The following is a 23,749-nucleotide window of genomic DNA, read 5'->3' on the forward strand; positions in this document are numbered from 1 at the left end:
GAGAGTATTTATCCTGAACGGTGGCTGAAACACCAGTATAAGAGCAATCTAAGAAGCAGCTTATCTTCGACAAAACATTGCTAATTCCTGCTCAGTGCCCAGGAATCTCCTATCTGATTGAGTGTTCCTATATATCAAGGTGTATTCCTTGGTATCATTCAACTCATTCATTTGGTATGCTGCCGCTTCCTGGGTCATTTTGCTAGTCCTGATGCTATACGTGACACTAAGTGTCTCACTTTTCAGTTCCATGCATGCTTTTACAAATGTAAACAACAGCTTGGGGAGGGGGCTGATCAGGACTAAAGATGGGGCTTTATTCCTTCCACCCATACCCTGGTCCTCATGGGACCACACATTGCTATTTGCATCCTACTGTAAATATAAGCTTCAAATGGGAAATAGCCATCAGGAATACAACACAATACAGCATTTTGGATCAGGCCAAAACCCCATCTAGTCCAGCCTTCTGTTCTCCCAGCGGCCAACCAGATAGCTTTCAGGATCCAGCCGCAATGGGGAGGAAGCAGTGAATGTTCTCCGCAACACACACAACCCCACACCACCCCAATACTGACAGGAATTCCCCACATCTGCTATTTTCAGCTTTCAAAAATCTTCAGGGAGCTTAAAGAGATGTGCTAAACATCATGTGTTGCTTGAAGCTTGAGAAAGAATCTTCATGACTACCTCATTCCCATTGACTTCACTGGAACCAAAACAGGGCAAACTTGCACTGGATTGAATGATTGGGAAATATTGTTAAGGAATTTGATAAGATATGGTGGGGAGGGAAGCATGATAGGCCTGTTATTCTTCAGGACCCACAGCTGAATAAGAGAAAATGAGCAGGGGGGGTAGGTCTTTTCTCCAACACTACTGGGAAAAGATGAGATGTTGTGGAGAAATACATGGGAGGGCATAGTTGCAATGAGTTGCAATGTTTTCATAACTACTCAGAAGCAAGGACTTTGCAAGGGGAAGTCAGGGGAAATCCAGGCATCAGATGCACTGAAAAAGATCTGAACATTTAAAGAGGCAGTTCTTTTCTTTTTTTCAGTTTCCTGATTGGGGGCCTCCTGGATGTGGATCTACCATTATAAGGGTCAACATTCCCCAGTGATACTTTCACGTTAAATCAAACCTGTAGACTGATCCTTCCTCAGAAACAAGTTCCTTCGATTTCAATAGAGCACAGATGGCAAACCTCACACCCAGGGGGCTGAATGTGGCCCTCCAGCCCTTTCTATCTGGACCTCAGGACTCTCCCTGAGCCACACTCCCTTCAGAAGCCACACTCCTCACCAGACCTGCTTTGCTTCGGTGTTTTTGCATGGCTAGAAAATCTCATTGAACTCTAGTAATGCTTCTCGCTTGTCTGGATGGAGGATAAAAGGGGTGTATATGCGCGGGGAAATGCTGTGCACTGCACAACAGTAAAATTAACATTCACTGCTCTGCCCACATTTGCTTCTGGCTTGACCACCACAGTCATTTATTTATTGCATTTATACACTACTTTTTCTCCAAGGAGCTCAAGTCAGCATGTAGGGTTCTCCTCTTACTCATTTAATCCCAAGAACCTTTTGCAGCAGGTTAGGCTGACGAGGAGTGAATGGCCCAAGGTCACCCCAAGAGCTTCATGGCCAAATGGGGATTTGAATCCTGTTCTCCCAGGTCCTAGTCCAACACTCTTACCACTACACTGGCTCTCCTGTGGCCCCCAGTAAGTTGTTTAGAAAAGAATAAAGCCCTTGAGCTGAGGAAAGACCAAGTGCAGAGCTAGGGCGCCTACATACTTGTAAAATGATATATTTTGTACATTTCTACCCAACTCTTTGGCAATGCATGTAGGATAGAATGTCTAGTGCTGCAATAGATACTTAGCTGATATTAGATGTTACATAGGATGTGTGGCTTCTACTCAAAACAGCAAGGTCCTACCTCCTGCTCAGCTCCCCATATAACATCCAGGCAAAGATACTTGTTATGTTGTGACCTCCATGCACCAAGAGTTTCCCCGCCCACTTCACTTTGTCTGCTGCTTCTCCTCGAGAAGTGGAAAGTCACAACATGGTGTCATCATCACCTTCACATATTGTTGCAGGAGGAAGAGGAGACTGGGAGGTGTTAGTTTCGGAGACAACCATTCACCTTCTGTGCTAGCCTAGGTCTTCCTGGAGTCAACGAGGCTCACTTCTTTGCAAGTGTGGCAACAAGCATCAAAGAGATACCATGAACGGTTCAAGGTTTCATAATAGCAGCTTCAGACAGAATTATTCATTTAGGATATTTTTAAAAATTACTTTTCTGTCCCGTCCCACCCCCACTGAAACACATATGATAAAACTTTAGACAGCTACAATTTTCCAGTGTGCAACGACTAACTATCAGTGATGGGTCCTCGCCTTCTTTACTCTTTAAGCAATAAAGATTCTATGTCATACAGTAAGATACAGATAAGCTGCGGTTAGGACTGAAACTGCCTCTTGTATACAGCGTTGCTTATAATATTTGTGGTTTACATAAACAAACGTGGTGGGCATAGGTGCCAAATGAAACTTTGCACAAGCCCTAAAACTAAAACAAAAAAATGCCAGTTAATGCAAGCTTCAGAAAAGCTGCAAACAGATCCAAGCTTCGCTAACGAATAAGAGCACATTCTGATAATATTTTTAAAGTGCTTCATTTCATTGCACAAATATCCGTGCCTTACAGGAGAGATACATACCCAAATGGTGTCTGGAAATTGCAAAATGTCAATTAACTGCAGGGATGGATAAGAGGCCAGTTAAGGCTGCCTTGTTCTGCATATCGCAGTGGTGTGTGCCACAAAAGACAAAGTGTCTTAGAATCATAGAATATACTGTTCCACTATATTGTCATATAGTTAATGCCATTTATCATGCTCTTTGGTGCCGTGATAGTCCAGAGCAAGGGACAACCATTTTGTATAAGGGTTATCAATTGAACCAAATGGCATTTGGGAACATGCATCTCTCCATGCTGGCAAAGATACTCCAATCATAACAGCTGAAGTGGACCGAAGTATTCAATTAAAGCGGAAATGGAAATATAAATAACTACTTTCGTTCAGGTAGGTGGGGGCAAGCTCCAAGAGAAATTTGCAGGGACAGTATGTTTCTTTGACAGTACAATCCTAGATTCAGGTAGGTAGCTGTGTTGGTCTGACGCAGTCAAAATACATAAAAAAATTGTCCAGTAGCACCTTAGAGACCAACTAAGTATGTTCTGGGTATAAGCTTTTGTGTTCATGCACAGGAAAGCTTATACCCAGAACATACATAGTTGGTCTCTAATGTGCTAATGAACAATTTTTTTATTTAGTACAATCCTACACACGTCCACTCAGAAGTAAGACCAGGTAATTGTCCATACATATGACTGCCACCTTAGGCTTCAATCCTTTACTACCTACCTGCCAAGCTGCTCAGAGTTATGCTACCTGCTTGTGCCTTAGGGGAAAGATGGGGACAGCAGGCTGCCCCAGCCTTTAGAGACAAGAAGATGCTAATGGGGGCTACCTTGCCCGGGTTCTGGATTCCCTTCCTGGCCAGAGTTAGAAAGGAAAAGTGGTTGCACAAATAATAATGACTGGCCTCCTTCGCAAAGGCAGTTGTGTATAGGCGATCATTATCCTATAGTTTGGCCATGGCAGCTCAACTAAGCCAAAGAGCCTGGGGGAAAGTTTCACTAAAGCAATTTGCCTACCCACTACTATTATCGATTTCATTTATGGATTTAACTCTCCACCGTCCTCCGAATTCTTTCTAAAAGACATTTTTGATAAAGAGAAGAACATAAAAAGAGCTTTTAGAAATCAATTGTGGCACAAGCTTTAGGGCAAAGAGCAGCGTTTTAACAAACCTGACAATTTCACATTGCTGTTTTCAAAGGAAAAGAGATGGAACCTCAAAGTAAAAAAAAAAAAAAGCACATCTTAAATGAATGCCTCCAAAGAGGTGGCGAAGAAACAAGCTCCATGAATTCACAGCCTCTTGGTTTTTCAGATGAGAGGGAAACTGCAAGAGCAGCTTACACAGAAAACGCCAGTGGCTGGAAGCATGGCTGCATGTGGTTTTAAAGCAGAGGTGGGGAAGCTCCACTGGACCGCAGCTCCCACCATCCCTGACCACTAGCCGTGCTGGCTGGAGCTGATGAAGCCCAACACCATCTGAAAGGCCAGAAGCTCCCCATCCCTGCTTTAGGGGGTGGAAGAAGATTGGATGCACAGGAGGTGCTGTTTATTGTGTGAACTAGTCGGTGGAGAGGTGACATGAGGCCACAGCAACTCCAGTCTCCAGCATGGGAGCTCCAAAGCTTAACTACTCAGTCATGCTACTAATTCTGCTCCAGCTGCTTGGTAAAACAGCTGTTGAACTCATTGAGCACAGCACAAAACGCTGTCTCTAGCAGGTGGAGCAGACAGATGCCAAGCAGAGCTCAAGCGCGGGCATGCCAAAGCAGAGAATTGTGACAAAGGTTCAAGGGAAAGGTTATTGGGCCGGATGCTAAGGACCAGGCGTTTCCTTTCTGTTTAAAACTCATGCACAATCCTCATCTCAGCTTTAATATTAGGTGCTGTTGACAATACTTACTATTTGCATAGTTTTTTGAGGGGTGTTCTGAATGTTTCATATACGTTATCTCAGTAATGCTTACGGCAAACCTGTAAAGAATATTTCCCCTATTGCCAAGATGGGGCAGCTGAAGCTAAGAGAACTGTTTGTCAAAGATCATTGAATAAATTCATGGCTGAATCAGTGTTTGGACCCAGGACTTCCTGGCTCATAGCTCACACTCATGCAAACGAATCCTAAGCTCAGAAGGAACTACAAGAACCTTGAAGGGTCGAGGCTCAGTGGTAGCACATCTGCTCAGTATGAAGAAGGTCCCAGGTCCAAACCCTGGCATCTCCAGGTAGGTCTGAGAGAGACTTCCTGCCTGAAACCCTGGAGAACCACTTCCAGTCAGTGTAGACAATACTAAGCTAGATAGACCAGTAGGTCTGGTTCAGTATAAGGCAGATTCCTATACTCCTATGTTCCTATAAGCTCTACTCAATTAAGTGTGCTAAGGGTTCCAACCTTAGACATTGCGCTATACCAGCTCTTATTAAATTTGCCTACAGAAAGATAGGGATGCGGGTGGCGCTTTGGGTTAAACCACAGAGCCTAGGACTTGCCGATCAGAAGGTCGGCGGTTCAAATCCCCACGACGGGGTGAGCTCCCGTTGCTCGGTCCCTGCTCCTGCCAACCTAGCAGTTCGAAAGCACGTCAAAGTGCAAGTAGATAAATAGGTTCTGCTCTGGTGGGAAGGTAAAAGGCGTTTCTGTGCACTGCTCTGGTTCACCAGAAGCGGCTTAGTCATGCTGGCCACATGACCCGGAAGCTGTACGCTGGCTCCCTCGGCCAATAAAGCGAGATGAGCGCCGCAACCCCAGAGTCGGCCACGACTGGACCTAATGGTCAAGGGTCCCTTTACCTTTTTACAGAAAGATATATGTTGGCATACAATTCAGGCATCTGCATTTGAATTTCTCTACCTGGAGATTCTAAGCTTCACTTCGGCTGCACATGCACACACGCGCATGCACACACAGCTTCTGTAAGACTGTGAAATGCATTGCCACTCCAGAGCCTGCAGCATCCTTGCACCACAGTGCTGCTGCCGCATTGCTCCCCAAACCTGGAACATAGAAACATAAGAAACTGCCTTATTCTAGGTCACGACTTTGGCCCATCTAGCCCAATATGATCCGCTCTGACTGGCAGCAGCTCTCCTCGATCTCAGGCAGGGATGTTACTCTTCATCTGCTACCTGACCCTTTTAACTAGAAAGGTCCATGCTGGACTGTTCCTAGCAGCTCCTGTGCCAAAGCATGACATCAGCTGGCATCTGCACTGGCCATGAAATCAGCACAGTTGACTTCACTGTCACACAAGGAAGGGGGGAGTGCCTTGTTGAACAGAAGTCTCTTCCTGTGCACCTTCCTGTTCTTAATAAACACTAAAACAGACAAACAGCTGCCTGAAGCATATGCAAGCTCCGCATCCCAAAAGTCCCAGGTTCTATTCTTGGCATCTTTGGTTAAATGATCCCTCGTAGCATGGGTAGAAAGGCCTGTACCAGAGACCCTGTGAAGAACCACTGCAGCAAGATGGACCACTGACTAGACTCAAAACAAGACAAATTCATATGCATGCCAAGTGACTAATCCCCCTCCCCAACCTAACCACGCTTCTGGCTGTTGATCAGGATTGCAAAACCTGCCACAGCTTTGCCCATCCCACACTCACCTACAAGTCAGGACTCTGCTTGTGCTGCTGTGAACACAAGTCGTTCCACAGAACTGGCATTCCCAATGTCACCTTAGCCACCCAAACACCTAGAAGGCTTTTGCTTTTCTCTGAAGCTCAAGGGATACAGAAACTAAAAGCCAAGCCCAGCAATACCTCCCAATGGATTAAGCTTCCGGATGGCTTGTAAACGCTGCAGAGGTGCGGGCAATTTTCACACATGAACAAGTGCAAAGGCCAGATTGGTCCACCCCCTATTTCTTTGCCATCCCCAAAGCTGCCCATCAGCTGCTATCAGCATCTTGACATCTGGCCATCAGCTGTGGGGTGGGAGGGATTGGTTCCTACTTAGAAAAGCTTCTCATTTCCCAGAGGAGGGAGCCCTGGCGCTGTTCCCCCGCCCCTCACTTTTGCATCAGTCACTCCACTGCAGCGTCTAGCTCAGTATCAGCTTGTATCTCATATCTCCAGCCCTAGAACGAGAGCCTACTGAGAGGACTGTACATACAGCCTACGGAAAGAGCTGCCCGCTCTTGCCTCTAGTCCTGCCCATCCCTGAACGTAGCACCCACGGTTGCCCCAGAAAAAATATGTCCCTTAGGTAGAAAAGGGTTCCCACCCTTGTGATCAAGTCTCTTAGCAACGAGACATGCAACAGCCACAGCTTGCCCAAGCCAAACTTTCGCCTTGTTTACATTCAACTAGCAAAAGCCAGGTTTTGGAGATGCATGCACATCTCTGCAAGTGATGGGGAGGAGACGTGAATCACAGGAAGAAGTTGCAAAGGGGAGAGAAGGGGGAAGGAACCGTGACCGCCAAAGGGGAGGAAACAGTGTAAAGCTTGAGGTGGCATTTCAGCAGTTTAAACCTCTCGTGTGCCCTGAAATAGTACCAACCAGAAGACTACATCCGTCAAGAGATCCTCAGCCAATTCAGGGCACAGAACAGAAAAGACTGCTGTGCAAACACGGATTAAGTGTCCAACCCCAATACAAAAGTGGTTGGAAGTAAATGACCAGCACTAATGAACTGCACATTCTTTCCTGTCATCCAAAGCCCCAAACAAAAGACTCTGGATTCTGCACTGCTAAAAAGGCAGCAGTGGAGGAACCTGACAAGCCTCCAATAGGAGGCCAGAAAACGGCCACAGCCAGAGTTTTAGCATCATGACAGTGAATGGTTTCGTTGCAAGAAATTATGACACTTTGCAAATATGCTCAGGGAATAAAAGGAAATTGACAAGGAGGGGAGCTGTATATTTGGTGATATATTTTGAAAGCTTCTTAAGAAGGGGACTAAACAAAGCATATGGATAGCTGAACCTGAAGACCCTACTTAATAAAGGACCCAGAATATGCCTTAGACCAGGTCAGATTATCTGTTCCTGTAGGCCAGTGCTGTCTCATATTACTGGCAACAGGTTGCCAGTCTAAGGTCACCTGATCCCTGACTCGTTTAACAGCAGATCCCAGGGACTGAACCTGGGAACCTTGTGCATGCAAAACAGCTGTCCTACCAGTGAGTTGTGGTCCCTTCCCCAAAGCACACAGGTGTCATATGGCCTCCCAAACCTTTTATTTGCCTTTAACATTGTAAAATAATAGATGGCACCTATCGTTTTAACATACCTGCTGTGAATGTGTGGGTAAGAACAACTACCCAAGTGTTAGGACATTCATGAAATGGAAGCATAAACTCTGTATTTGTGCGTAAAGGGGGGCGTTAGAAAAAGAGACTGTATAGAACAGGTAAATGCTTTTAGGGTTACATCCTATCTGTAAGTACTTTTAGAATGTGCACTGTAAGGGTATAAAGATTTTGTTATTCTATATAAAACCAGATGGGTACTAGATAACACGGAGGAAGTCTTAGGATAGCTCTCTGGATACAAAAAGTTGCTTCATTAATTTCCATGGGTCTACTCTAAGTAGGGCAAACGTTGGCTACCACCCAAATTATTTAGTTTTTCTATATGCTGTGGGCCCTTATTTTAGTGTTAGAAAGTTTGTGTATTAGTGTATTTTCCTGCCAATGTTGAGATTGGCTGGAAGTTTCTTTTATGTTTGTAGTAATTTGATTCCAGAACACAAATCAAAACAAGGCAGGGGAAAAGTGTGGAAAAAGAGAATGGTGACACCTGCTGATGGAGGGAAGGGCTCAAAGAACACACAGATCATACATGCAGCACAGTTTCTTACTTTTTTTAGCCAAAACTCTGGCATTCTCTCTGTTCAGATGAACACACTCAGTACCAAATTCTACCCTTTGGATCTCTCTGTTTTGGAATCCCACAGAAATCCATGCACTTAAAACTAAATGTTATTGGTCTGCCAAGCTGTAATACTGTTGAAATGGAGCACATTAGCCAATACTTTATTGCAAAAAAGAAAGGCCACAGTTCCACACTGTTCTTTTAGCCTGAAGATTAAAATCTGGCTTGCCCTCCACATTTTACCACACTCAGCAATGCTAACCAATTTAACACACTGAGTTATGCACTCCGCAAAGTTCACTCAGTGACAACAATAGAGAGGGTTTTATTGTTGCTTACAACAGATTAAAAATGCTACTTCAATTCAGGACTGTGTGTGTGAGTACTGCATTTCAGTGAACTGCCAGGAACTGTCAAGCCACTGTGCAGGAACTGTGCAAAAACTACAGAGGAGTCTTTCAAATCATTTCCCTAGGAAAGGAGCCAGCAGCACCCTTGGTTCAGTGTTTCTGCCTGTTTTTGTTCTCTTGACTCTGTAAAGGTTCTTTAATGTGGGTCTCTGCACTTCCTTTGCACTCACACCCTGCTCCACCAATCCCTTGCCAGAGTCAAAGCTGATGATGACACATGGTCAGACAACTGGCACTCCCGAGGTACTTAGAGGTGGCCGGGCTGCTGCAGGAGCAGCAGGAACAAATGGCAAAAGGCAGGCTGCTATTGAAAATGAGTTGCCTCAGCAGTTCAAGACTTCCTAATGGGCATTGGAGGAGCTCCTGATCAGATACAGAGGAGGAACTGGGGTGGAGGGCTTACAAATAGTCTTGATTCTTATACAGTGATACCTCGGGTAACATACGCTTCAGGTTACAGACTCCTCTAACCCAGAAATAGTACCTCGGGTTAAGAACTTTGCTTCAGGATGAGAACAGAAATAGTGCAGCGGCGGTGCAGCAGCAGCGGGAGGCCCCATTAGATAAAGTGGTCTTCAGGTTAAGAACAGTTTCAGGTTAAGAACGAACCTCCAGAATGAATTAAGTACGTAACCGAGGTACCACTGTATGTCACCTGTAAAGGTAAAAAAGGTAAAGGACCCCTGGACGGTTAAGTCCAGTTAAAGGTAACTATGGGGTGCGGCGCTCATCTTGCTTTTCAGGCCGAGGGAATCAGTGTTTGTCCACAGACAGCTTTCCAGGTCATGTGGCCAGCATGACTAAACAGCTACTCGTGCAATGGAACACAGTGATGGAAACCAGAGCGCAGTGGTTTAGACCACAACGCCACCTGTGTCCCCTGTCACCTGTGCCAGGTCTGAGCCCTGATATCCCAGTCAAATTTTGGAATGGCCTTCCCCAACCTGGCAACTCCCAGGTGTTTTGGACTTAGGCTGATGGGAGTTGTAGTCCAAAACATTGGGAGGGTGCCAGATTGAGAAAGGTTTTTCTACCATTAAGTCTTTGGGGAGCTCTGTTTCAAACTGAAACTGAGCCAGTGAAAAAAGCCAAGCAAACAGCCATGCTGCAAAACAAGCAAGAAGCAAACAGAAGCAAAATGTTGCAGTCTAGCAACTTGACCAAGGAAAATTGACAAGTGAGACAACACTATACTGGTGCAAGTGCTCATGACCAACGTCCAACTTCACCATGAATTGTGCTCTTGTTGGTTTATTTATTGGCCAAGCGAAGGTAAGGAGGGGCTTTGTATCAACTACTGGCGCCTTTGAGATTCCATTTCTAAGTTTGTAAAGTGGTTTAACTCCATTAAACATGACCTTAGATGTCTAATTCAAGCAACCAGCTCAAGCCTTGCAATGTGAGGTAGGAGGATTCAAAATACAGAATACAGAATACAGAATACTTCTAAGTCAAGCCCTCTCAAGGGAAGTTCACAAAAAGCCTGAAATGAAAGATTGAAGGATGACCCTCAGGTTGCCCCTGTCCTGTACACAATTTCACTGGGGCCATAAATAATGAAAAACACAACACAATGTATTTGGTTGTATCTACCTAAGCTGCATCCAACTGAAAGAAGACTTGAGGACTGAAATTAACGAACATTAGTTAGTCGTGTCCATTAATTTCAATGATTCTACTCTGAGCAGAACTAACACTGGATCCAACCCACTATCTCCAATCACAGCTGTCCACTTTAATATTGGCATCTCATTTCTCTTTGGTCATGATGCTAGGCCTCAAGATCAGTTTCCTCCTTGGTTCTACTGTAGCATGGTTCTTTCTTCCCATGAAGACTGAAATACTGGAATGAATGCTTAAATGCACACTCCGGACAAAATTATACTTTCCCCCCTGTTCTTCTCAAGAAAACTAGGACAAAGAATGGCAATTCAAACTCAGTGCTTTAGTCATATTTATCTATTTTTCGTGGCTCCATGTAGACCTGAAGGAACCTTACAAGAACTCAAATTTAAAACAATAACATAATCCTTTTAAAACAACCGACCAAACTGATTTGTAATACTGGGATGAGGGAGCCGAGGGAGTGAGCATTTCTGCCAAAATAAAACGTCTGAACTGGACCAGTCCCGCCAAGAGAAAATTGTAGAATTTCTTTACATGGCTCCCGTCGTCGTTGCCATTGTTAAACACAAAAACAATTAAGCTGAAGCTCAGCGTCCCTCATTCCAGTCTTAACTGGGGAGGGGGGCACTCTATGTGGTTTGGGGAGGGTACACACAAGAGGTCTCCTGAGGCACGAGCTGAACAGCCCAATATCAGCTCTGAGCAGGTGACCATAAAAACCACAGGACGCATCACACAGCAACACTGATCATTATCTCCCTTTCGAAAGCGGGCCTTTGCTTTTATAGCCATCGAGACGAGAGGCCGTTAGAGCCGACTTTATTACAGAGCAGTCATTACTCAGCTCCCCTTTAATCTGAGAAACCTGCAGCACTTTTTTTCACAAAACTTAATTAACAAAAGCTCGTAACACGGCATGAGGTAGGGATTATTATCTGCCCCATTTGGCAGGTGGGGAGGGGGAAATCTAGCCTAGGCCCTTGGCAACACCACCCAGGAGTCCGAAGCTGTACATCCTTCCATGATCAAAGCACTCCTGTGCCCATTTGGGCCAATGTGGTGAATGGAAGAGCATGGAAAGCATCATAAACTAGGCCTGTGGTGGTTATTATAAAGCTAAGGAGGCCTTATCAGTCCCCAAAACACAGAGCTCTGCAAGCTCTATGGGGCTTGAGAGGTCAGGGCTATTAACATCCACAGACACTATTTGCTGCATAAAGGAAAATTAAAGCCATCATGCTCGGAACTGCAAAAGATGATTTCCCTAGCAGGGAGAATCCAAAAAATAAAAGGAATAAAAATATCAAGGGGAAGGAACCATTTCCAATCTGGGAACTAGAGGTGGTCTGCAGCTGGTAGGCCTTGGGTAGGGGGAAATGCTAGATTTTATAAAGTTCTCACACTTGCTTTGTCTTTGACTTCCTCATTCACGCCCTCCTTTAAAAATAAAATATCTGTGCATCTGGTTGTTTTTGCACGATTCCCTAACCTTCGCCTGTAGCTCAATCCAAACAGCATAAGAGTCCAGCTGGAGCCCATTTAGTCCAGCATCCTGTTCATACTGTGGCCATAGGACCCGGGCACAACAACACCTTCCCAAGCTATGATTTGACAGCAACTGGTATTCAGAGTCATGCTGCCTCTGATAGTGGAGGTATAGCCATTGTGGCTAGCAGCAATTGTAGCTAGTAGCCTTATCCTCCAGGAATTTCTCTAAACCTCTTTTAAAGCCACCCAAGCTGGCGGCCATCGCATCACTGTTTCTGGTGGAATCGAATTCCGTTGTTTAATTATGAGCGCTTACTTGGAACTCACGCTGACTTGGACGTTAACCCCATCATGTTCACGGGACCCGCTTCCCGATATGTGTGTGGCACCCCTAGTCTTTTGTGGATTTCTGCTCAAAAAAACAAATAGGATCCAAATGCTCAGCAAGCACAGAGTTATGCAGCCATGGTCATCATCTGCATGTGCAGGAATGAATTAGCTTTGGGGCTGATTGAAGAATAGCAATCAGATGTTTCAAAGGAGTAAATTGCCTGCCTTTTCCCTTCATTTCCTACATCCAGGTTGCTTTCCGCAGGGGAAATGTATGACTGGCCTCCCATGGCTAAACTGCTTCCTAGAGACATTCCCTCCCTTTGGCTGTGTCTCTTTCCCCGTGCCGCTAGACACAAGGGAGCGCTGGAAGGGAGGAGGATGCTGTTGCAGAAGGAAACATCTTGAACTAAGATAACAAGCACCGGCTTTCAGAATGAGAATACACCAGCCCAGCTGCCTTTGAGACAGACACCTTGTGGCAATTGCCAAGCAAATGCATCTGACCGACAACAGCGACGAAAACAGGAAGGCTCGTTTAGGTCTGCCCTTCTCTTTCTTTCACCACCTCCCTCCCTTCCTCCGCCTTGCAGGAAAAGAAACAACTTGTTTTTACACAAAACAGATGGTTCAACCTTCCCCGGCAAGCTGAAGCTTTATTATCAGCACCTCTGGAACCTAAAAAGAGGCACAGGGCAGAGCAAGGCCCAGGAAACCATCGCCCAAAAGCAGCCGGGCCAAAGATTTCTTTTAGCAGCCACAGGAACCAATCACAGACCAGGGTGAAGTTTCTGAAAAGAGATTCAAACATGCAGATGTTGTCACAGATACCAAAAAGCTAAATATTTAGCAGAGTGCCTGGAGATAGATAGATAGATAGATAGAAATATAGATATATGCCAAAAGGATGTGGGTATATTTTATCTGATGGCAGCATGTGTGCTACACAATAGGTAGTGAAAGAACGGCAGATTCCACCACAAAAAGACACCCCACCATAATAATTAGACAAGGGTGTACCTACAACTAAAACACTCTTCCTGTGGATACTGTTCGACTCAGCTTTTAAGAAAACAATACTATTATTTGTTTGTTTGTTTGTTTGTTGTTGTTTATATGTATTAGTCGCCTCACAATATAGATTCTCTAGTCAGCATACAGCAAGTCGCCAGGGAGGTGAGGAACAAGCGACAAGCCTGAGTTTGGACATTATGCTAAGCCAAACCATAGTTTTGCTCCCAGTGGTGCAACAGGTGAGGGAGTCAGCAAACTAACAGCAGTTTTCTCCCTGTGCACCAGCACACTTGCTCTTTCATGGCAAGTCACAGTTTGGCAGCATTACGTGCAGACAAGGCCCCTGACAACACAATCCTATACATGTCTAACTCAAAGGTAGTTCAATGGGACTCCCTCCTAGGTAAGCACATCCTAAGTCAGGGTTGCAAAGATCACAGTAAAATGTAAGAGACGTCCAGAAACCTTAATTTTAAACAATGTGGTAAACTCAATCCTGGCTGATTGTCAAAAAAAAAAAAAAAAAAAAGGTAAGAGGTTCGTAACATTCTCTAGGCTTTGTGATTTAGGATGTCACCAGATGTTTCCATTGCAATAATTACTATCCCACATCTAACTGAAAAGCATCTTATTTCCCCGCTAATGTTGACATTAAGACGTTTGTCTTGTTTTCTTTTTTATCTCTTCCTTGTTTCGCAGATTTCTTTATCTGCGTCAGCATCTGGGGCTGCTGCTTCTCCTTCAGTATTTTAAACCGACTATATAAAGGATTTTGGTGTGTTAATGGAACGTTTTCAACCAGAAGCATCACCTATAGGGCTATGCTCAGGCTTAATAATAAAGTTCTTCCCACACATGTTTTGTATTATAGAGGAAAGGGGCCTTAGCTGAAATCCTCATGAATGTAATATCTCCTCTCTTCTTGTAGAAATGGGGCTGACAAAGAAGTCTGCATGTACCATTCAGGGCAAAAATGCTTAGCCGGCTTGACTTGGGGCAGAAAAATCCTTTTCTGTTTTTTTCCAAATGTGCTACTACAATAAAACTTGTCTTTCTAGCCCACTGTACTTTCTATCTGACATGCTGAGCCCCAGGATACACAAAACACACTTGGGTCACGATCCTAAACATGCCTACTGGGAAGGAGATCCCACTGTAATCAAAAGACCCCCTCCCAAGTATACAGGGCTAAAATGGGGCTGTTAAGCTGCAGTCCTAGCCATGAACAGCATTTTAACAATGTGGGGGGGGGGGTTAAAAAATGGTGTGCTTTTTTAAAAAAATCTATTCAGTAAAATAAACTTTAAAGTATAATTTCTATCAAGTCCTATATACTAATTGTGCACTTATTTTTATGCACTATATATCCTTACATAGCCTAAACTGAACCATCCATGGACAAGAGAGAGGTTAACAGCAGGGCTGGGAAACCCCAATATTAGCAGATTTAAAAATAATAATAAAAGAGGGCAAGGGGTACAAAAAAATAGATCAATGAGGACTGAGCATGCTCAAGGCATATGGAATTGAAAAACACTGAGCGAGAGAGACAGAGAGAAATGGAGTATCCAGGAAGAGAGCATGACTGGCTGGCGTCAAGAACAGGAGCACTTCCACACTGCAGCATTTTTACTGCAGGTTCTGCTTGCACTGAGTAACAGACAATATTTTTGTTAGAACAAAATTTCCCTTTCTAACATACAGGTTAGGATTCACAGAGTCCTTACATCCCTATGGAGAGCTTTCCTCACCCTTCCTTCCACTGCAGCCTTGCACCTGCTGAAAAACTCCTCCCAAGAGTCAGGAGACCCCTCTGAAGCAACAGACAGTGCAGCCTGAGAAGACTGGAGAGGGTTTGGGGTGGGGAACAGCAGTAACCCCCTGCCTTCCCAAGAGCACCCAGAACTGCTTCTCACTCATGCATCCTTCTGTTTGGATGCCATCCATCCAGCTGCTGAGAATTCAGCAACAGGCATTCAGTGAAGCACATCAAGGATAAAAACCACGATACAGCCTTTCAAAACTCAAAATTTTACAGTCCAAAACAATCTAGCACGGACCTGCTTCTCAGCACTGTAAACTGTTGATCGCTCTGCAAATAAGCCTATCAAATATTTTATTGTAAATAAAACAAAAGAGGCTGTAATAGCATTTCACTGCACTGTTCAGGAAAGCATTGTGACTGTACTGTGGCTTTTGGGGGGGGGAATTAAAAAAAAATGTCCTATTCTGTAATTTCCAAGATGCTCTCTCTCCTCCAGCCCCTCCTCTCTCACTCCCCCCTTTTGACCCACAGAAGTAAAATAAAGGCTGTGGAATCCTTTATACAAAGCAAATAAAAAACGGGGCCTCTGTGTGTGAGGGGGAGAACCCCCACCAAGCACAGGGGAAAGGTCTGTAGGCACACACAAAAGAAAACCTTTCCCTTAACTGCTCCATAACCACATGCTAGTCTTCCAAGGAAAGTTCTCTCCTTAAAAAAGAAAGAAAAGAAAAATGCTCTCAGTAACACAGTCTGATTTATAAGCAAGCCTACAGCATCAAACACAGAAGAGGATTCTTTTACATTACCACGGAAGCCCGGAAGCCCCTGCAAAGCTCTTGCCTCACTACGCATTGAATTTGGCTGTTTGCTCCTTTTAGCATTATTTATGGAGAGCACTAAGTGAAGTCTGGAGCTTGAATGGTAAATATTTAACAAGGGGGCACCAGCCCAAAACACAAAATCCAGACACACATCACCAGCACTTACACGGAAAGCCTGCAGTTCACACGAGGATGGCAATCTTGCACGAGTAAAGAAAAGCTTCCTTGCACTGTGTTCATATATGAGCTTTACGTTAAGCAGTGCTTTTTTAAAAAAAATGTTTAGAGGTACTGTCATTTTGACTCAAGAAAATCACCACTTTATAGTTCAAACTGGGGAAAATACACACAGCAAATGGGCAAAAGTACAAAGATTCACAAAATGTTTAGGGGTATGCGTACCCCTGCGTACACCCCCCCAGAAAAAAGCACTGACGTTAAGAGATTTAAACTGAGTACAATAGGAGTGAAAAGAAGAATTCAGCCATGCACAATGTTTATGTCCGACCAAGTTGTAATGTAGGATGGAGCATCGTTCCCCAACCAGCTGTCTTCCAGCCACTAAACCACGGCTCCAACCAGCATAGTGGGAGATGTGGCCCAACAGCATTTGAAGGCCACCTTAGTGAAGGCTTCGGTAGAGTTATTTATTACCTTTGTCTCCTAGCCTTCTTCCAAAAATGTCACACGTGTGGTTATCACATTCTATCAACACAACAACTCTGTAATGTAGAGGTTGTGCTGAGAGACAGCAATTGGCCTAAGGGCACCCAACAGACTTATGGCTCAGTGGAGTCTGAATCCAGGGAGCTCTAGTCAAAGTATGGCACTCTATATAGCTATTTGGACCTCACTGATGCTCTTGCACAGTTGTATGCAGGTATCCGGAAGCTGCTTTGAAATACAAATGGTCCTTTTCCAATGGTCCACTCTATGTGTTACGCCACATTTCTTCTATCAGATGCTTACCAAAAGACATGTCCTATGTAAATAAAACACTCAAAGATGTTGACTGGAGCGTTGGGGGGGGGGGACACCCCGGTCCTGTTCCTGCACTAATACACTCCAGGGAGTCAGCCAAGTTGGTTAGAGCGTTTTGCTGATAACGCCAAAGTTGCAGGTTGGATCCCCATATGGGCCAGCTGCATATTCCTGCATTGCAAGCAGTTGGACTTAGATGATCCTCAGGGTCTCTTCCAACTCTACAATTCCCAAAAGTTGACAAGAGATTGTGGGCTGTTCACAACTAGCATACTTTCCCCACTTAAGGCAATAGGGTAGCCCTCCTAAGCCAAGCTGCCTAAGAGCAGTTTGAAATCCCCCAGGTGCAGGGCGCGTTTACTACTGGTATGGGTTCAATTGCGACTACATGGAAATTCCTGGGTGCCAGGCTGGCAGCCACAGTTTAAAAACCTCTGCCTTAGTCCATAGTTAATTCCATTTCCACGGTGTGTGTTTCTCCTTCTTGCATACTAGGACAAGTGAAATGTTGTAACACCACCAAGCTACAGTCAAGCAATGTAGTTGAGATCAAAGAATCATAGCACCTGAAGGGGGTCCCCATAGGTCAGTTACTCCAACCCTTGGTGAATAGACGCTCCATTGTGATGACCATAACCCAGGTTTAAGATGAACCATTCGGGCTGCAGGTGGAGCCTCACAGGAACGAATGCCAAGGTGAGATGTTCAGAGCAGAAACCAGCACAACAGTACTTGTCTGTGAAACTGTTCTGCATGCACATCATTATGCATAACCCCACTTGCCACAGGAGCTGGGCCTCTGCATGTAGAGTTAGCAAGTCATCAGTACAACAACCAAGACACTGATTTCTGACACGGTCGTCCTACATGTGAATCAGACGGCTCATGTAGTAAGTGTGGCATTTTTATATATCCTATATCCATAAGAATACCTACGCAGGTACACAGGAACTTTCTTTATACCATATCAGACCATTGCTCCATCTAGTTCGGCACTGTTGACCCAATAAACATCCAGATTATTTAACAACTCTCTCCCGAGATGTCCTAGCATGCACATACACACAGATGAACACAAGAAGCATCCTCTCTGTTAGAATGATCCTACAAGTATCTATCAAACTGTGACATGTCAAAGTTAAATGTGCTCAGTTCATTCCTGGCAAACAACCAATAACCAGTAGCCTAGCCTGCGGATGACAAAAACCACTCAGTACTTGGGACAGAAAAACTTGGGTTTGGTTTGTCTGGGGCGGGACAGCAGTCTTGATGGTTGAGCGACATGCGCTTTTTATAGCAGCACATTCCACAAAAACAGAACTTCAAGAACACAAAGCCAGCAGCCTCTGTAATTGGGAGGTTTGGAGGATTACATACTCTTTGTGTTCAAACCATAGACAGAGAGAAACCAGGACTGAAGTTGGTGTTAGCTCTTAAAGCAGCTATAACTTTTCCAATCAACTGTTATGTCAGTGAGTTCATGGTGCTAGACAGTGGGGACAGATAGGAAGAAAATCCTTTTCTGCACAGGAACCCTCAGCAGATGTGGTCTTACAAACAATCTGAGGAAAACAGAAGGGGCTACCTACTCTAAGGGGCAACTTCATCCAATATCAAATGTATTACTCTTTCCCTGTTAGTGTGCATGTGTGAATGGCATTAATGCAGTTTTAAATTTACTGGCCCCATTTCTAAATTGACTGAGGCCATAAAGCTGAAGTAGGAACCTATGGCTCTCCAGATGTTGGTAGGAATGCAACTCCCAACATTCCTGACCATTCTGCATGCTGGCTGGGTGTGATGGGAGTTGGGATCCCAACAACCCCACCCCTACCAAGGAGGAAAGTGGACTTACAACTGCTTTTCAGCCTTCCTGCGATTTTGTTTTCTATTTCCTTCATAGTGTGTCACGACCTTATTTCTCTTCAATGACCACGGCCATCTAGTAAGGCTATTTTCTCCACCACCCTACCAAGACCAGCTCAAGACATTTTGCAGCTTGAAGCAAAGGGGATATCATGTCCACCATTCCCTGTACAAAAGGTGACTGGTCTGGCAGTTGAATGTTACCTGAACGTTGGGGATGGGTTAGCATCCTCCACTACATCCAAGGGTGACGGTTAGCTCAGTGAGCGCAGAACAGGCTGTGGCTGACACACGTGGTCCTGTCTTCCAGATGTCAAAGAAATAAACAACTATCAGACTTTTAGAAGACAACTGAAGGCAGCCCTGTTTAGGGAAGCTTTTAATTTTTGATGAATCAAAATATTCTTCTGGAAGCCACCCAGAGTGGCTAGGGAAACCCAGCCAGATGGGCGGGTATAAATAAATTATTATTATTATTATTATTATTATTATTATTATTATTATTATTATTATCCACCCTGAGTCAGCTACCTCACTTTGACTAATGAAAGGGCCGGCCCTGTATTGCATGTGTATTGCATGTGCAATGCATGTGTATCAGAAAGAACGGTACTATGTTTAATATGTACCTGTATTAATTTTTAAAGTAACACCCTGATGCACTTACAAAATTGGCATACCTTTCCCTACCACCAGGATGTCAGTTTCACTGAGAGACATGAAAGATGTTGGAAAAGTAAATGGACTGTAGCAGGGTGGCACTACGTGTACCATGATGCGGTAGTATCTACGTTTTGTCACAGGGCAGGATCCACGGTAGACAAGTGAGGAAGTGGTGTCTTCAGACTACCAGCTAGTAAATGTGTGTAGTGACATTTTAGGGCACCGATAGGGGATCTATGGCCTTTCAGATGTTGCTGGACTACAACACTCATCATCCCTGACCACTGGCTATGCTGGCTGGGACTGATGGGAGTTGGAGTCCAACAACAGCTAAACGGCCACAGATCCCCATCTCTGTTTTAAGGAGTGAAAAGCAGAACTTGTGAACAATGGTTATACGTGTTACCTGAAGCAAGAACAGTCTGCAGAGATCACTAAAGAACTCTGTAAAGAAGTACCAGTGGCTGAATTTACTTTTCTCCTCTTTCCTACTCCCTTTTCCTTTCGTGTCATGCTTTTTAGACTGTCAGCCTGAGGGCAGGGACTGTCTTGTGACTTTGCATGCCCTTCTAGTAAATTTTATTATCATTATTATTGCTGAAAAGCAGAGTAAAAATGCTTCCAATAAACAATAACCCTCTAAAAGATGCACATTTCCTGATGTTACTTAAGTCCATTGATTTCAGTGGGTGTACCTCGAGTATGTTGCATATAACCCAGAATATTTTATTTCTATGCCACAGAATTGCAGTGAAAATATTCAAAACAAAACAATGGGATATAAAACACGTACAGTAGTTTAAAAATTAAACATATAGCAATAGAAGTGACAAAAGCCTTAGCAGAATAAACAAATCTTTACCATCTGGTTGCAAGAAACAGTGCCAACCTGAGTTCCCAGCAGAGGGAATTGTGGTGCCACTACTGAACAGGCCCTGTTCCCTGGCACCAATCAGCTTCAGTGGTACATAGAGCCCAGGCAAATTCATATGGAAATATGTGGTTCTTCAAATACACTGGGTTCTAAGGCACCCAAGGATGGGGAATCTCAGGGCATCCAGATGTTCTTGAAGTGTCACTCCCATCAGACCCAGGATGCACAAAGATCAGGGATTATGGGAGTTGTAATCCAGCAATATCTGGAAGGTCACAGGGTCTCCATCCCTAGACCAAAAATTAGCACTAGCACTTAAAATGAAACAAATGGGTAACAAATGCAACTGATCCAAATCAGTGCAATCTGGTCAAACTGCCAAGCCTCGCTGACGTTGAATTCTGGCAGCCAAATTTTGCACTGCTTTAAAGTTTCCCAACTGTGTTTGATGGCAACCCTAAGTAGAAAACAATACAATTGTCTTATCTAGATGTAGCCATTGTGTATAAACACACCAGGGTACTGACTCTTCAAGCCTGAACAGCATATGATGTCAGTGCAGAATGGGCACGATGCACTCACAGAAAGGCCATCCCAGTGCATGCTTGCTGTGCTACTAACAAAGAAGCTAGAAAGCTAGCACAACTGCGGATGTTTGCAGGCAATGCTCACAATCAACTGTTCTTTCTCAGAGCTTTGGAACAGTGGGAGGATAGTGTTAGCCACAAAGGGGTTGTGTTTTGTGCAAAGGGAGAAGTGTGGTGTAATGCTAATGAGTTCCAAGTGCCATGGCAGCAAAATAAATGAGAACTACCCAGATGGGAAAGTCATTTCCTGAAACTTTTCAATTTGCATGGGGAAACGAATTACCCCCACATGGGCGGACAGCCTCCCACGGCAATAACATATCCATATTTACTATTATGAAGCAATAGATATACGTTCTCAGGGAGAAACCACACTCAAGCAAGGAAGGCTGCTGGAAGCCAGGTTGCAAGAGTGAGAAGAAAAAATAACTTTCAAATTAAAAGCAAAAGGGTCTCTGAGAGAGCCAATTATTGTTTGGTGGCGGAATACAGAAAATGCAAAGTATAAAGCGCACACAACATCCTATTCAACATCTTCCAAATGAATGATGTCAATAGAAGCTTCAAAAAACAGCAGCCGCCCTTAGGCTTAAGCTTAAGACAGGAAGTAATTTTATCACTTTGTTCTTTTAAAAAAAATCGTACTAGTACTAGGTCACTGTTGTTTGCAAAGGGCTCCCTCTTTTGCCAGCTCAGGCACCTTCTGAACTATCTCAGGAACGATCATCTGTGTAAACATCTTGAAAGCCTTTGGATATTGAAAGGGAGGATTTAAAAACCACACCTAGCGTCTGCCAACAAGGCTCAGTTTTCCCAGCATGGGCTGTTGCCACTAGCCACCCACCGGGAACCCCACGGCTAGCAAGCAACCACCTCAGTTCCCGTTCCGCGGGACGGAAGCGCTCTCCTGTCTTTGACAAGCTCAGCTTGCAAAAACATCCACTCGTTTTCCACTAGCGCAGGAAGGCTCCGCCGCGTCGTCTAGTTGCATGCCGGTATCCACCACAGTTCCCAACACTCAGCTCCTTCTCAAAACAGAACATGCAACCCCATCTCAGTGCGCAAAAGCAGTGGGGGCATGCATACGGTGCTGCCTTCGGGCAATGTGACTGTCCAAGGCACGGCACCCTCCCCCCCCAAAAAAAAAACACACCAATCCTGAGCTGGGTTCCCCCCTCCGCGCGCGCCTGAACCCACTACCCCCACCTCCAAGCCGCCGGTGTGCAGGATGGGGCCAACTCTCAACACTCCCAACTCCTTGGGGAGCCACCTATCCCTTCTGCCCACCCAGAGGGAGTCGATCCTCCAACTCGCGAGGCAGCAACGCAACCCTGCAAAGTTCCAATCCTCACGGAGACTCTTCTCAAGTGTGTCCGCGCCGTGCAGGGTGGAAACGACCCTTTCCAAGACCTAACCGTCCGGATCGGCCCGAGCGCGTCCACGGCGCGCCGCAGTCGCTCAGCTGACCCTCGTCCTCGCGCCCCTCGGAGCGACCTTTCCTCTGCCCCCGATGCCCCCCTCCCGCCCTTGCCACTCACCGACTGCAAGAAGCGCAGGGTGCACACGTAGTCCCTCTCCGTGCCCAGGATCTCGTTGAGGACGCAGAGCCGAAGGCGCAGCTGCCGGTCCGTATCCTTGGCAGGCTCCGAGGGCGCCGCGCCGGGGGCCGCCGCGACCTGGGGGGCCGCTGCCGCGGGGGCCGCTGCCGGCTGCGCTTCCATGGCGGGGTGGCTGCCTCCTCGCCTGCCTGCCTGCCTGGCCGACTGACTTGACGGACTTTCCGAGCCGGCTGCTGCTGCTGCTGCTCCCCCGCACACCACGCTCTCTTCACGCTGGGCGCCCGCCTCCGGCGCCCTCCATCCCCGAGGCACGCGAGACGCACGGCAAGGCGAGGGCTTCCCCAGCCCGCCGCCTACGAGCTCCCACTGGCAGCCGGAGCGCCGCTCAGGGACATGCCGAGGACAGCGGCAGCGGCGGCGGCGACAAGCGCAGCGCAGCGCCAGGGGCACTGAATGGAGCGCGAGCGGGGAAGGGAAGTCCCGGCGCCCGAGAGAGGGGGGAGAGCGCGAGGGCTGGGGGCGTGGCGAGGGCAGCCAGCGGGAGGGGGCGGGGGGTCGCGCGGCCAGGCGACGCCGGCCCCCGAGGCGAGGGCGGCGCTCCGAGGCAGGAGGCGGGGCGGGGCGCCTTGGCGGGACGAGCCCAAGTGCAAAAACAGGAGTTGGGAGACTGCGGCAGGCGGCGCGGGAGAAACAAAGGCAGCGAGGAAGACTCCCGAGCGTGGCCTGCGCGCGTCACCCGGAGCTGCTTTGCACGCAGCCAGCCCGTTCCCAAATCCCTGCAGCAAGAGCGAGCCAGCGGCGCGCAAACTTGGGCTGTGATCAAGCGCCCTGTTGCTGCTCCGCCACCTCGGGGAAACGGCTGCTGGATGCAACCCGTCGGGGAGAGAGTCCCACATCCGCCCCACCCCCGATTGAGCCCGTGCGCGCTTGTTTGGTTGGGTTTTGTTTGGTTCTGCCCACGCATCGTGAGAAGCAGCGGCCAGCAGCCGGCGCTTGCTCCTGCGGCAGAATCCCATTTTGCGCTGCGAAAAGCCTGCTGCACGTGGGGGGGGGGAGCCCTTCCCGGCAGGGGTGTTCCCACGGGTGGGTGTGCGCAAGCCGCGGAATTGTACGCCAGCCAGCCGTGGTGTGTGCCAAAAACTCGCTACGCAGAAAGAATATTCCTGGAGGTGCTCCCAGGTGGAGTTTGTTGTTGCTTTACGAAGTCAGGCGTAGCGATTCGGCACACCTGC

The 23,749-nt window shown here is 46.2% G+C and overlaps 1 protein-coding gene across 1 annotated transcript in view; it reads right to left on the bottom strand.

Moving 5' to 3' along the window:
- The window catches only part of PREX1 (phosphatidylinositol-3,4,5-trisphosphate dependent Rac exchange factor 1), a 232,807-nt gene extending 209,861 nt beyond the window's left edge, over nucleotides 1–22,946 (bottom strand). The window contains exon 1 of the mRNA XM_082225791.1: nucleotides 22,497–22,946. Coding sequence (XP_082081917.1) covers nucleotides 22,497–22,679 — 183 coding nt within the window. The 5' untranslated portion in view covers nucleotides 22,680–22,946. The remainder of the gene's footprint in view (nucleotides 1–22,496) is intronic.
- Between the last annotated feature and the right edge of the window lie 803 nt (nucleotides 22,947–23,749).

Source organism: Podarcis vaucheri (assembly GCF_965113315.1).
Source record: "Podarcis vaucheri genome assembly, chromosome: 6".
Lineage (NCBI taxonomy): Eukaryota > Metazoa > Chordata > Lepidosauria > Squamata > Lacertidae > Podarcis > Podarcis vaucheri.